Source organism: Petaurus breviceps, unplaced genomic scaffold, assembly GCF_028583685.1.
Source record: "Petaurus breviceps papuanus isolate PSGF00001 unplaced genomic scaffold, PetGlider_PUasm1.0 174, whole genome shotgun sequence".
Classification (NCBI taxonomy): Eukaryota; Metazoa; Chordata; class Mammalia; order Diprotodontia; family Petauridae; genus Petaurus; species Petaurus breviceps.
This window is the reverse complement of record NW_027185761.1, coordinates 18,272,680-18,288,198: the sequence shown is the minus strand read 5'-3', so window position 1 is coordinate 18,288,198 and position 15,519 is coordinate 18,272,680. Positions and strand designations below refer to the sequence as shown.

Sequence of the window (15,519 nt, the reverse complement as noted above, 5' to 3'; positions counted from 1 at the left end):
GAAAGAGCTGACTCTACAAGTATGACAACAGTGCCACATGGAAAAGACAGTTTGGGGGGTCTCTGGTATTGTTTTTTTAATCTCTGAAACAACATAATTAATAAAAATGTTATTTGTTCCCTGAGAACTTAGCAAATCTTTTACTGGTCAAAGAAGTAAAATTGTCTTCTTGCCATAAACATCACTGTCCAATCCAACTATGCAGGAATGTGGACCTTTGGGTTATCTCCAGGGTTTCTCAGTGACCAGCTATGTATAGCTTTGGCCTAAACAAATACAATTCCTACACAGTCTTCTCTCAAGTATGTGCTGAGAATAGAGAATCTAGCTGGCTGTTCTCTAGTACATGCCCTATACATATATTTAACAGGCACTAATTAAGTACCTACTAAATAAATGCTAAATATTTTGAATACAAAATAAGAATGCATTATATCTTTCTCTAGGAACTCAGACTCAGAATCCAGATATAGCTCCATCTAGGCTACGCGGAGAGAACAAAATGCAAGGCTATGAGCTGAATGAACGAAAGGCGGCAGAGCCCTAAGTGGGAATCTACATAGCCAGGGGCTCTAACAGACAACATCACAGAATCTTAGAGGTGGAAGAACAGCTTACACTGATGAGCCCTCTAAGGTTTATGAAGAACTCTACACAGTCTCTCTCCTGATCTTTACAACAAACAAATTGTTTATTATTTAACAGTTGTCATCTGACCCCTATTTCAGATGAGATTCACACCCAGAGGCTCGGGGAGGTCAAGTCACTGGCTTATAGCCACACAGCTACTATGTGCTCGAGGCAGAATCTGAACTTGGGTCTCTTCTGATTTCATGTCCTCCCCCACAAAGCCATCAGCTGGCTACTATCCTGTCATCCAGCCAAAAGGGAACCTCACACCAGGCAGCCCATCTGTTCTGAGCTCAGCTCAAACTGCCAGGAACCGTCCCCATTTGGCTTGAACTCCCTCTCACAGAACCATTCTCCATCACTTCTCATTCTGACCACTGGGCTACGATGAAAGGCAGCCCCCCAGTCTGCCTCCAGGGTCCTTGATGACTTAAGGAACACTCTCAGTTTCTTCTCTGAGTCGTCTCTTCTCCAGCTGAAGAAGCCCCCACCTTCTGGCCTTTCCATGTGATGCGGTATCTGGCTCCTTCTGTCCTGCGGGATCTTCTCTGGACAGGTTCTGTTTTGTCAGGGTACCTCTCCAAGTGTGGCTCCCAGCGTTCCATCTGTGGTCTCACAGGATCCAGAACGAAAAGTCTGGGGCTAAAGTGCCTAATATAATCTGCCTTCACTTTATATGGACAGATTTTATAATTCTTACCCACAAATCTCATGCACAGTAAAAGCAATTTCACACCCAGATAAAAAAGGGTAAGTGATACACTCTTTTTCCTCTCCTATTCTTTTCATACCTCATTACCTACCTTGTTCCTCATACTCCCAGCCAAACTTCCTGGAGTCTTTTAAGGCCTGTCCCAAAAGGGCAGCCTGATGCATCAATTTTTTAGGAATACACCCGACATTTACACAAGTGCCACCAAGACCTAAGAAAGAAAATCATAATTTAGATATTTTCATTGTATTAAGTATTTTCTGTGTGGCTGGTGTTACACTGCTGCCTGGGATGAAATTCAAGTTGCCCCAAAAGTCTTGGTGCAGTTTTAAGCTATTAAAAGTTGACAGCTGCACTAAGACTTTTGGGACACCCTGTAAAGACCATTACCAAACCCTGCTGTCACTCTTGAGGAGAAAGCCTAGAGTAGTTCTTAAGCTTTTTTGAAGTGATGGGCCCTTTGAGCAGTCAAGTGAAGCCTATGGACACCTTCCTAATGTCAAAGGCACTACCACCCTTCCAGGCAGCCAGGCCCATAAATGAGGCATCATCTTGGCCTCCTCAGTCTCCTTTACTCCTATATCCCTTCTGCTGCCCAGTCCTATTGATTTTACCTTCATAACAACTCACGTACATTCCCCTTCCTCTCCCCTGACACTGCCACCCCCTGGTGCAGGCACTCCTCATTTCATGCTTGTGGTTAGTCTGCCTGCCTCAAGTCTTCCCTGATCCAGCCCATTCTCCACTCAGCTGCCTGCCCAATCTCCCTAAAGTGCAGTTCTAACCATGTCATACACACACAGACACACTCTCTCCCTCTTTCTCTCACCTCTAGTGGTTCTCTATTAACTCTCAGCTCAAATACAAAACACTCAAAGTGCTTGTCTTTTTACATCTTACTCCCCTCTCCAGACAGTCTGTAAGCCAGTCCTTGCTTTTTTTCATACAAGCCTCTGTGCATTTTTTTACCAGCTTTCTCACAGGCTCTGAATTCTCTCCTTCCTCACCTTTACCTCCATCTCCTGGCCTCCCTCAGATCTCAGCTAAAATCCCACCTCCTACAAATAGTCCTTCCTCCTCCCCTTTAATGACAGGGCCTTTCTGCTGCGATGACCTCCAGCTGATGCTGCCTATGCCGTCTTCCCCATTAGGCCATAAGCTTCTTGAAAGCAGGGCCTGTTCTGCCTTTCTCTGTATGCTCAGGGCTTAGAAGAGTTAAGAGTGCTTGCAACATAACAGGCCCTTAATAAATGCTTGATGACCTTCCTTCTTGGAACCATGTTTTTAAATACAAAAAATGAAATACAAAGGATTACAAAACACACCAACTCTCTTGAAATACAGTTCTTAAGATAGCAAAAAAAAAAAAAACAAACAAACAAGTTGATAGGTCCCAGGTTAAGAATCCCTGGCCTAACAGAAAAGGCTAATCAATTGATAAAAGATGAACTTTTGAGTTTTTTAGAATGCATAGGGGAACTAGGCAGAGTAAGACTAAACCTATACAGGATAATAAAATTATGCTGGCCCTTTTTGGAAAGGGAAAGTTACTGGAAGGGATATGGACTAAGATACGTGAACTTCAAGAAGATTACCCAATAGAAATTACCTACAAAAAGGATACTTGCTCAACAAGGTGTATCCAATTAGAAGATAAAAGAAGGGCAGAGTTAACATTATCATATGTTTGGATTAAAGGCATATGATGATCATGTCATCAGTATGGCTTTGGAATTTAAGAGAGAAATGCCAACCTTACACAAAGGTCGATCAAGTTCACTCCAAGACAAAGAGCAGAGTGTGCTAAAGCAATAAGGCATGATTATTTACACTTGAACTATCCCAGAGGATCCTTAAACAATAGCAAATAGAAGAAACAGATTAAAGAAGGCAAGTTTCCCTCAGCTACATCAAGCTTAATAATAAAATAAATTATATTTATCATAGTGCCACTCTGGTCACAAAATCAGGTATAAGATAACACACTATGACCATGATTTCTTTACTAAGCTAAGAATCTGAACTTTCTGCTTATGAGTCAGAAAACCAAGCAGGGTGGTAATATTTGAATGCTTAGAAAGGCATAAGGAAAATATTAATGAACCAGATTCACTATTCTACTGAAAAAATGTAAAAAAATCGCTGTTCTGATGGGCTATCAGGTCAAAGGTGGAAGGTTTCCTTGGCCCCCTCTATACCAAATCTAAAGGAGGATGCCCATGAAAGTTGGATCAGTGTCTGAAATGTGAGGATGGGGGAGGAGCATGTAAAGAGATGGGCCTGGGATCTCCCTGGTGGAAGCATGTTAAGGCTGGCAAAGCCCTTGGCATGTGTTCTCATGTGAATTTCACAACAACATGGTGAAGTATAGATATTTTGCAAATGAAAGAAATGAAGTGCAAAGGTGTTACTTGATTTGCTAAAAGTTAAGGGTCAGAATTTGAACACAGGACTTTCTAACTCCAAGTCCAGTGCCTATCCACTTATGGATCAGTAATTTTATCACTGCAAGCACACCTCTGTCCAACACAGATCACTACCTTTCTATGCCTTAGTAGATGGTATTCATGTGTGACTGTACCTGAAAAATTCATTATCTCTCTCCAGGCTAGCCCTGACAAAAGGCACAGACGGGAACTATCCAGGCCAAGACACAAAGTCTTTTCAGTTTCAGAAGATGAGTCAGAGTTACAACCCTGCCATTATAGTTTTTGAGAGCCCAGGTTCACCCCTAGACCTCAATGAAACATCATAGTAGGATTTATTGGAAGAACTTATACTGATATTAGCATATTAATGGTACAGTGTTAATGTTCCACTGGATCTGAGTCCCAAAAGTCATAAAATAGCTAGCCTGAGATATTTACTCTATTTGTTGTGAGGGTTTGGTGTTATATATACAGGAGCTGGGGGAGGAGGAAGAAAATGAAAGAAGAGTAGAGGGAGCAATGGTGATTAACAAAAGAAAAAGAAAAAATAGGAGAGTCTCAGAAACATTTTAAACAGTCCATAGATAAGAACAGAAGGAAAGGAAGCTCAGAAAGCAGAAAAAGGAGAACAGTTTTGAAAGAACCAAGTTGAGTTTGTTACTTATTTTTTTTTTTAAAGCAATTGGGGAGGTTACACGGCCAGTTATTTCTGGGTGTGCTAGTAAGTATCTGAGCCCAGATTCAATTTCAGTTCTCCCGACTCTGGAGCCAGTGCTCTGACTCTGGGCCAGCACTCTTACTCACTGCGCCACCTGGCCGCCCCTAAGCAATTGGGGTTAAGTAACTTGCTCAAGGTTACACGGCCAGGTGTTTCTGGGTGGGTGCTAAGTATCTGAGCCGGATTCGATCCCAGGTCTCCTGACTCTGAAGCCGGCACTCTTACTCACTGCGCCACATGGCCGCCCCGAGTTTGTTACTTATTTAAAAGCACGCAGTATGGAAAAGAGATTCGTAGTTTCATATGGGATCCTCACTGAGTCCACTGATAAACATTTATGAAGCACCTACTATGTGCTAGGCACCGAAGAGACAAAGCTAAGAGACAGTCCCTACTTTCAAGAAGCACTGTATGAGGGGGGAGATGACATACAAACAGTTAGGGAAAAACAAGTAGTCACAGACAGGATAAACTGGAGATAATCGCCAAGGAAAAACGCTAGAATTAGGGGGATAGGGGAGGACTTCTGGTAGAAGATGGGAATATGGAAGGAAGCCAGGGAGGCCTGGAGATGGAGATAGAGATGAGGAAGGAAAGAATTCAAGGAATGGGGAGAAAGCTGATGAAAATGCAGAGTCCTCTATGAGAAACAGCAAGGAGGTTACTGTCACTGATTCACAGACTATGTGGAGGGGAAATAAGGTGTAAAAAAACTGGAAAGGGAGGAAGGAGCCCAGTTATGCAGGGCTTTGGTCCTGGAGGTGACACAGAACCATTGGAGATGACTGAATGGGGTATGTGTGAGAAAGAGAAAGAGGGAGAAAGAAAGAGGAGATGAAGAGAGAGGGAGGAAGAGAGAGAGAAAACACAATCTAGACAGGTCGATTAGGAATTGGTGGAGGAAGGACTGGAGTAGGGGGAGACCTGAAGTGGGCACATTAACCAGAAGGTTGGCGCAATAGTCCAGGAGTGAAGTGACGGGGGCCTGTACCAGGGCAGTGGCAATGTCAGAAGAAAGAAGGCAGAATACACAAGAGACATTGTGAAGGCAGAATCACCAAGTCTCATCTACAGAACAGAGAGGAAGTGGTGAAAGAGAACAAAGAGTCCGGGATGCCAGCCAGGTTCTAAGCCTGGGTGAGTGGGAGGATGGTAGTGCCTTCAATAGTAACAGGAACATTAGGCAGAGGGAAGAGCTTGGAGGGCAAAGATAATGAGCTCAGTTTTAGAGATGTTGAGTTTCAGATGCCTATGGGATATCCAGTTCAATATCCAACAGGCAGCTGGAGATTCAAGGTTAGGAGATACTTTAAGGTTTGGATAATTAGACCTGGGAATCATCAGCATTGAGAGGATAATTGTGAATACATGGGCCCTGATGAGATTATCAAGTGAAACAGAGTTCTACTTTGTATATAGAAATGCTCTTTTTTTAGGATGTTTAAGTTCAAAAGAAAATAAATTTTAGAAGAAATGTATAATTCTGAATTTTTGCACATTGGGAAAGAAGTATAAGAGAAAAACCAAAGGAAAACCCTGGACTAAAATTTTTGTGGGACAATTAAAAAATACTATTATTTTCTTTGTAATTTTTGCTTTAAAAAAAGCCATCTAATTAAGGACATATAGAACAATGACAGAAACACAACCAAAACCTAATTTATTTTATATCAAGACAGCAACATCAGAGAAATTGCTATTCAGGAGTGTTGACAAGGACAACTCAAGCAATTCAGACATCACTCTGGTGACACTGAGATTTTAAAACACAAACAAAATGGAATCAAAACAGCTTACCCCATGATGTGCCCAAAGGAGATGGTTTAACAAAATCTAGTACCATAACCTTCTTCCCCAAAACTGCAGCTTCCTACAAAAAAAAGCTAAATATTAAAAATCTTAAGATTTTTCCAAATGTTTTCTCCTGCTCAAATACACAAGATAAAACTATGTATGTCATCCACATCACACAAAAAAACCAGCTTCCATCTTATCAAGGTTGACTATTACAATAGAAATTTCACAGGAAATATCAAATTTAAAGCTACACATACTCTAGCTTACAAAGAAAGAAAAAAAGAAAGTTCCAAGAAATGGCTTTATAATGTTAAGGGAATTTGAAGATCTTCCCTGACCATTAACAGGCACATAGAGCCCTGGTCCAGAGCTAACCAGGTACTGGGCTACAGGGAATTTCCAATTAAGTGCTGCAGCAGGAGGATTTTCAAGCTCCTCGGCATGCAGCCAATCAGATGCTGAGTCTTTGTTATATATTATAAGAGGTTGGCATTTTGCTTTGGGGGTTCACTCATGAAAAGGATCTTTTGATTCTCTGTTCGAGACTCTAAGTAGCCATATGTTCAGAGCCCCCTCAACTGCTCAGATGTTTGTGCTCCCCCGATCCAGTGATGCAGGTAAAGTGTATAGCAACACTGCTATGTTCAGACAGCTGGAGGCTGCCTGTTGATCTTTGCACTAATTTCTCTGCTTGCATTTTCTCCATGTTCAGGGGGCTGACCTTTCCCCTGAACTAGTAGTTAAAGTCAGATTGTTAGCCCCTTTAAAAGCAGATAAAAGAACCTGTGCTAGCAAACAGCCTGGGTGTGCTAGGGTGCTGGCTGTTACGAGAGAAGCACCCACACATTCCCTTAGATTCTCCTACCTTGGAGCATGCCAGGCCACCAGAGCCACCTCCAAGGACAATAAGGTCATAGTCGTAAGTTGCCGAGTCATCCTCTAGAAGTCTCTGTAGTAAGCCACTCTGGTAAGCCTGTGATTGGTACACAAGGTCTAACATGAGAGCAAGCCACACTGATTTTCTTAAAATCTAATTCAATTTCACTCTCTTCAGTGTTGGTTTGCTGACCATTTTAGGGAACAACCAGTCTGGAAGCTACACGAGCAGGAATTTAAAACTCCCTCGACAGCTATCCAGCAGGACCTAACTTGTCAGAAACCACGCCAAAGAACACCAGCGCCCTATCACAGGACAGCAAATGACACCTCCCCAGAGACCTCATTTCTGTTCTTACTTCAGCTACAGATCATTAATAAGACATTTCTATAGAACAGTCACCAAAAGTTTATATCTATTGATAATCAACTGGAAAGTATCATTTTCCAAGACCTCCACATAGTTTAAAAAAAAAGTGCTATATTCTCCATTTATGAAGAGAATAATACCCATCACACCATGTGTTTTCAGCTGTTTATTCAATAGCAGTCACAGAATGTACTAGGCCATTTTGTGATTTGGCATAACCCCCATGATCAATGCTTTGTAGTTAGCTACAAGAGAGCTAGCTGAGATTAGGATCTGTGGCCTTACAAAAGTTTTATTGACGTAAAATCAATTAATGGAATCCATGATTATGGCCTTGGAAGCACCATGTTCTAACCAACTGAGATTACTGGCCTTTTCACATTAGTTCCCAACCCCGGTTTTCCCTCTATGCAGATAACAGTCAACTGAATGAAAATTAATTAAAGTATGGATATGATCTTTAAAGAACATATTTAAAGAACCACAAAAACCTAGGTAAAGGACTTCTTTGACTAAACTTCACTATTTTCTACTACTGCTTAATTCTGATTGAACTTCAATAATCTATTACTATTTAAATTAAATCTTTATTTTCTTTACTCAGATTTAAGGAGAGTCCTTCCTTTCCTTTCATTTATTGTTCTTTATGTGTTAAAAAGTCCCTGACTTTGTAACTTGGCATAACTTTCCGGCAGCTTGCACTTGCAGCTGTCTTAGATTGTCCCCTTTCACACATTCTACATTCTAGTCAAACTGGCCTACTTGCTGCACTTTGTCCACAACACTCCCTTCTCTCCCACTGCCATGCTTTTGCTCAGGCTGTTTCCCATGGCTAGCATACTCTCCTGACATCTTTTAGATTACCTAGTTCCGTTAAAGTTCAGTTCAAGTACCACTTCCTAGATATGTCTTTCCTTTGCCTTGTATACAGAAGGGTATGTGTTGTTTCTTCCAATGGGATATAAGCTCCTTGAGGGCAAGGATTGTTCCATGTTTGGTATTACATCTCGCCCAGCACCCGGCACAGTATATGGTTCAAGACAGATGTGTAATAAATGTTTGCTGATTGTTTCTGCTTAATGACTTACTGATCCCTTTTGCGGTGGCAAAGAACTTCGAACAAAATAGGTGCTCATCAATTGGGAAATAGCTAAACAAACTGGGACACAGGAAGATAACGGGAGATTACTGTGCCATAAGAAAAGATAAATGTGAAAGAATTCAGAGGAGCATGGGAAGACTTCTATAAACTGATACCGAAAATGTACAAACCAACCATAGCGATGCAAATGGAAAGCACAATAAAAGGAAAATGAAAGCTGCACAATCCCAATGACCACGTGTGGCCCAGAATGCACACACTGCAGAAGTGGCGGCTCTGACTGTGGACTGCCACATACACATATACACATACACATGTCAGGCACAGGTGAGGCTTTGGTTGGCTCCAGTGAGGTGCTCTTTTTAATTTGTCACAAGGGATGACTGGGTAAGGGCCAGGAGAGGAGATACATTTGGAAATGAACTTGATGTGGAAAACAAAACACATCAATAAAATTTTTTCAAAAATTAAATAAATGACTTGTGGCTAAGTCTAATTAACTTAACCAAAAATACTATCTAGGACTTTCTTAAAATCTAATTCAATTTCACTCTCTTCAGTGTTGGTTTGCTGAACATTTTAGGGAACAACCAGTCTGGAAGCTACATGAGCCCGAATTTAAAACTTCCTCTCTTAGAGAAGGTTCCTTCCTGTACCTTCCTTACAAGAGAGAATACTGCTCTCAACGTCTTTTGAGGTAATTCCTCAACTGGCATACATGAGACTACCACTTCAGGTACTCACACATAGGTAGGAGGCTCTGTGATTTGCCCAGGTCTGTGTAAAATCCCAGGATGCTCTCTTTCCAATCAGGAGAATTTCCCTGGGAGTTGGTGTAAAAGCTAATTTGCATTGGATAATAAAGATTATCTATTAACTACCTAGCAGAATTTCTCACATATTATAACCTTCAAAAACCAATGAACTAATTCTTAATAGGGTTATAACATCTCCCTCCACCTCAATTTGAATGTTTAAAAACATATCTAAATACACAATACAAATTGTTTCCTCCTAACATTCAGCCACCATCTATCACTACATGATTTAACCTTTTATTATTATTTTGCTTTTAAACAGAATTCTGATTTTCTGATTCAATTTTTAAACAGATCAAAGGCCTATTCAGTCAAAGTTGTGAAGCTCTGATTGGTATGTGGGGAATTCAACCAATACCCCCAGTACTCACACGGAGATGTCTGATTACCTCTCAAGATTACTGCCATCACTACTATGCCTTCCCCATTCTAAGCAGATGTCAATTTTGTGGGTTTTAGTTTTGTTTTGTTTTTGGACCTAGCCTCCCCTGGTAAGCATTCTTAAATTACAGCATTATTACTGGAAAGGACCTATAATCCCATACATTTGCTTCACTTCGAGCCTCAAAGTAAACCACATTACCTGAAGAGTCTTATCACATCCACCCATGTGTATTTTATTCACAAATATATTAGGCACGGTCCTCTGACTAGTTATCTCCAGTAACAGTTCTTGAACCCTGGCTCCATCATCTAAGGAATAAAAAGTTAAGAATGCTAAGAAAATTTTCAAAGATGTTGTGAGATGAAGTGAATGAAGTCTTTTTACACAAAAGTTTAAGTTCAGATGTACATACTTAAAACTGAATACACACAGAATTAAGATACTGAATGGAGATAAACCTGCCTTAAAAGGAAACTTGAGATAAATGAAAAATGAGGGCTAACAGACTTTGCTTTTCTTATAAAATCCACTAATTATACTAACATAAATAAATCTCTTTGATAAAACCAATAACAAAAAACTCAATCAAATTAGTATTACTTAGAGAAATATTTCTTTCTATGATTACATTTGAAAAAAACATTGCAAAGTCAAAAATGAAATTTTCTCCTCCTGTACCCTGCCTCCCCCACCCCCAATCTGGGACTCCACCAGCTCAAAATTATTCCACTTGTTAAGGTTACATGAATACTGTCTCAAACTTTATCTCTTATGGGAATTCTCAATGGTAAAGGAAAGGAAATGAAGGAGTCTTCATTAAGGACTAGGCCCAACTGGTAACAAGGGCGATTTTCTTTGCCTTATCTTGGCTCATGATTAAAAGAATTTGCTTAAAATATACTGCTAGAAGATTATGTCATTCTGTACCCTTCTCCATCCTGAAAATGTAAATCTGAACCAAATATTCTGCATTTTAGCCCATACTAGTTCACTACCTTTAAGATGAATTGCTAAAAGCTGATCAGAATGGTTCACGGTTCACCTTACTTGTAACAGTTGAAGAACGAAAACATTTTATAAAAATCACACATCAACACTACATGCTAAATATTTTACTTACCGACCAGATCGAGTTCCAGGATATTACATTCTACTCCCAAATCAGTGAAGAGTTCTTTCACCTATAACAAAAACTTTCTAGAATAAATTTCAGTATCACAAGTTGTGACAATTATAATAGAATCTAATTAAAATATAAATTACTAAAATAAAATGATGAAAATAGACCAAGTTTTCTTTTAACGAGCTTTTACCTTTATATTGTTAGTGTTTTTTGAAATGCAATTTTGAGTAGTATGAACTAGGGTAGAGGAGAAAATTGGGTAGGATACACGGATCAGTGGCTTATATATAAGAAGCATTTAATTAATATTTGTTGAATTTGACCAGACTTTAAATTATTCTAAAATAACTGAGAATCTGGGACAGAATGTAATTCAACAAGGCAACAAGTATTAAGTATCTTCTGTGTGCCAGGTAGTATGCTAGGCACAAATAAAAAAGTGAGATCACCATCTTTAAGATGATTCTAGTTTACTGGAAGATAGGGCATATTCAGAGATAAGCAAATACAGTATATTTCCAACATAAATATATAATGATTTGGCTGGGATGAGGGGGAAGGTGGGGAGAGAAGACTAACTTAGAAAATTTTATTTTTCTCCTTAAAAAAATTTCAAACCAATTTAATTTTTGCTATAAACTATTATACTTGAATAGACTGGTGATTTTGTTGGTTTGAGTAGATGGTATAGCAGATAGAGCCTCCCTTTGGAGAGGACTTGGAATCAGGAAGACCTGAATTTGAATCCTGCCTTGGACACTATCTCTGTGACCAAGGAAAAATCAACGAACCTTTCTCAATCTCAGTTTAATCATCTGTGATAGCACCTCACTCACAAGGCTGTCAGTGTCAAATGAGACAAAAAATATAAACTACTTTGTAAAGCTTAAAGCATTATATTAGCTGTTATATTTTCTGACTATTTTTATTATTTCTAACCACAAATACAGCAACTCCATTGTATTTTAGAACACATGGCCTTCAAAAAACTAAATGTCACTTCCTTAATATTATGTTTTATCAGAGTAGAGCTTTAGTGGAATACATTTATTATTGAGTATGTTAAATTTATAAACATGTTTATTTGTAATCCACAATTATTGTAATGATTATCTCTCAAAAAATGAACTGGCCACAATTATTGTAATGATTATCTCCCAAGAAATGAACTGGGTCTCTCTCACTGAAAAGCAGAGAAGATTTTGGAGAAGAAAAGGTCTATGAGGCACTCTGCACTAGATGCAAACAGAAGCATACATCACCTAGCAGAACAAATACTATTCATTATTCCTGAAAAGTTGGCTATGAAAATTAATTGGAAACTGAATGATTTTCCCCAGTGAGTTCCAAAGTAAACACAGAGCTGTGTTCCCAGAGAACACATCTCACTTATAGAACATAACAAAATATACTCCAGAATGCAGCAAATATTTTTTTCAGTACTTGTAGATGACACATAATCGAGGACAGACAGCTAACACATCAGATAACAGTATTTTAAAAAAGGTTCTGTGGGGGAGCAGTCTGGAAGAATAGGAAAAGAACATCTAGGTGTTACCACTTATTAGGCAGTACACAAGTCACAACCTCTGGGTCTCAGCTTCCTCCCCTGTAAAAAATACTCAACTGTCTACACCTCACAGAGTTGTTGCAATATCGATTGAGATACGGGATGTGCAATTGCTTTATAAGGGTAATACACTTATATAAATGTTAGCAATTGCTATGAGCTCCTTAAACAAACCAAGCTCTCTCCAGAGCCTCCAATGCCTGTTCTCCACGGCCTGCTGGATTATTTCCACCTGAATAGCCAGTCCTTTGGTCTTAAAATCAACTAAATAAAAACAGAATAAATAGAACACTTTCTAAAATAGAACCTTTTGTCTTGTCCCCAAATCTCTTGCTCCCTTCTGCTTTTCTAAGAGTGGATACACTATCTTCCAAGTCACCGAGGTTCAAAATCTTAGAACCCTTATTTTAATTATCCTAATTTAATGGCCCTACACATCTAGTCAGGTAACATTCTGCAGGTTCTGATCTTGGAGCCAAAAGACCTGGGTTCAAATATCACTTCAGATACTACCTTGAAACCCTAGACGTCACTTAAGATTCTAGATTTTGTTTTCTCATCTGTAAAAGGCAGATACTAATATTACCAACTTCACAAGGCTGTAAAGATCAAATGCAATTTGTAAACCTTAAAGTTTTATAAAAATGTGACTTCTCAACAAGGCTCCTTAACTCCATTATTATCCCTTTACAACTGACCCTCACACCACTTTGGCAATCACCTTCCTAAGGCACCACTCTGTTCATGATGCTTTCCTCAAAAACTTTCATTAGCTCTCCAAGGCCCATAGAAAAACGTAGAAGCAAACCTGCACTCCCGGTGTTCAGAACTCTTCATCTAGCAACTCCAAGCTATCTTTCCAGACAGAATTCCTATTTCTCCCTTTAACACACTTTACAATTAAGTCGGACAGATATTTACCACTAGTTCTCCTCCTATCTCCTATACCTTTGTTCAGGCCATCCCCTAAGCTTAGAACTGATTTCCACACTCTTCATCTCTACCTATTTAAATCCCTCCCTTCCTTCAAGACCCAACTCTGGCATCATCTCTTTCACTCAGCATCAGCAGAAGCCATTCTCTCCATTATCAAATTCCTCACTTTGCCTAGACCTCTCCTTGGGACCTGCCCTATGCTCTCTTGTATCCCAGAGGACGGAGGATGCTTAATGAGGCCTAAAGGAACATCAGTCTAAAAGGCCGTCAAAGAGACTCAGGCTAATTTAGCCACTTATTAGACTGTAACTTGTTTGAGAGCAGGTTATAGTCCCAGCGTCTAGTACCCACAAAGGGCATTTCTCATGAGTATTTGGTGAACTGAGCTGAGCCTGAGGGAAAATCAGGAACAAGTCTTCCAGAACACTAAAGAGACCCAACTTAAGTAGACAGAGATGAGGGCACAGACCCAGTATAAAGCAGGAGACCAAAGACACGACACAGCCATCACCAACTTCAGTGTGAAATTGACTCCAGCTAGTTTCACGAAGCTGGCTACACTGTAGCCACCGCCTGGCCGCCACCGAGGCCAGCCTCATCTCGGGCCGGAAAGCCACGTCCGGGCTAAGGTCGTCGCAGAAAAACCTCGGCAAATCCCATTCTGGTTCCAAGAACTTGTCTGCCAGGGAGTCACCAGCGGCGGGGCGGGGCGGCAATGCCTATCTCTCTATGCCCATCTTCCCGTCCAGCAGCTCGATAACCCTGGGGAAACGGTTTAAGGTGAACCCCCCCTCCCAGAGAATGGAGGATGCTTAAGGAGGCTCGAGGAGACTCAGGCCTCCCGCATCCCTCGGGGAAGTCCCCAGCCCTGTGCGTCCATCCTGGGTCCCTTCCCCAAGCTGGGAAGCGCTGGGTCCCCACCTTCAACCCCGCCCCCCCCCCACCCCCCCCCCCCGCCCCAACCCCCTGCCGCGTCGGCCCGGACCTCGCCCCCTCCCGGCCTGGTTCGGCCCGCGCAGCCGTCACACCTTGGTGCTGTAGGGGCAGTAGCTCTTACTGAAGATCATAACGCGGTTGGTCTCGATGAGGCGCCAGAGCTTCCGTCGCAGGTCGTCGCGCGGCTCCAGGTTCAGGCGGCTGTTACCGGGGGGCTGCATGGCGCCCAGGAACGACAGCGAGGCGGGGTCTTCGGGGTCCGCCCGCTTCTCAGACGCCGGCGGCAAGGGCCCCGGCGCTGCCTGGACGCCGGAGGCGACTCGGAACAGGTTCGCCCCCACTTTCCCGGAGGGAGGCGGAGGCTCCAAGCAGGCCTCCCTCTCACTGCAGGGGGCTCCGGCCCGGGGGGGTGGGGACCCAACGTGCTCCCACGAGAGACACGCACCCGGACCTACGGAAGGATGGTCCGCACCTGACTCTCGGAGCGGGGATGAAGGGACCACAGCCAAGATGCTCCGGTGTGCGCGTGCGCGCGCTCACAGCCTGGCGCCTCTCAGAGCCGGAGGTCTGGTAAGCCGGGAGAGCTGTGGGTGCGGAGGGCCTCTACTCGCAATCCCAGCGCCGGCGTGCGGCTTTTCCTCCCGCGCCTGCGCCTGCGCCGGGCGCAGCGGCCCTCGAGCGCGCCTTCTCGTTCAGACCGAGCCGAGGAGACCAAACTATATACCGGGGGTGTCAGGAGCCCAGGACAGGGAACCAGCTTTTCAAAATCTCCACATAAGGCCATAAGAAAATTTTTATGAACTGACAATGTAAAAATGCATAACATTTAAATAGTAATCCAATGATATTATCAAGAAGGGAGGACTTCATGACTCCGCCTCCCTGATTTCTCCCCCCTCCGGTCGGGCTCACCTTGGGATAACCCAATATGGACCATGCGCAGAAGCCGCTTGCACGCTGCGGGGCCGGTCGGCTGAGCTTCGAATAGTGCGTGGGTGACTCCTGGAGCCGGCTCCACCGGAGGCGCGTAGTTGCCAGTCGCGTTCTGGAGGCGCCTTTAGTTCTTGCGAGCGCTTCCACGTTGTCGTCAGCTTTGGCCTCCCCTATGATCCTGTGA

General features: G+C 42.1%; 1 protein-coding gene across 2 annotated transcripts in view; it reads right to left on the bottom strand.

Annotated features, from left to right (window-relative positions):
- TXNRD3 (thioredoxin reductase 3) overlaps positions 1 to 15,000 on the bottom strand; it is a 32,629-nt gene extending 17,629 nt beyond the window's left edge. The window contains exons 1-6 of one of the 2 annotated variants that reach the window (XM_069083839.1): positions 14,495 to 15,000; positions 10,958 to 11,018; positions 10,036 to 10,145; positions 7,152 to 7,259; positions 6,287 to 6,359; positions 1,434 to 1,553 (exon numbers count right to left, since the gene is read on the bottom strand). In XM_069083839.1, coding sequence (XP_068939940.1) covers positions 1,434 to 1,553; positions 6,287 to 6,359; positions 7,152 to 7,259; positions 10,036 to 10,145; positions 10,958 to 11,018; positions 14,495 to 14,623 — 601 coding nt within the window. In that variant the 5' untranslated portion in view covers positions 14,624 to 15,000. Of the gene's footprint in view, positions 1 to 1,433; positions 1,554 to 6,286; positions 6,360 to 7,151; positions 7,260 to 10,035; positions 10,146 to 10,957; positions 11,019 to 13,935; positions 14,294 to 14,494 lie in introns of those variants that run through there. The other variant, XM_069083840.1, reaches the window with a different exon arrangement.
- Between the last annotated feature and the right edge of the window lie 519 nt (positions 15,001 to 15,519).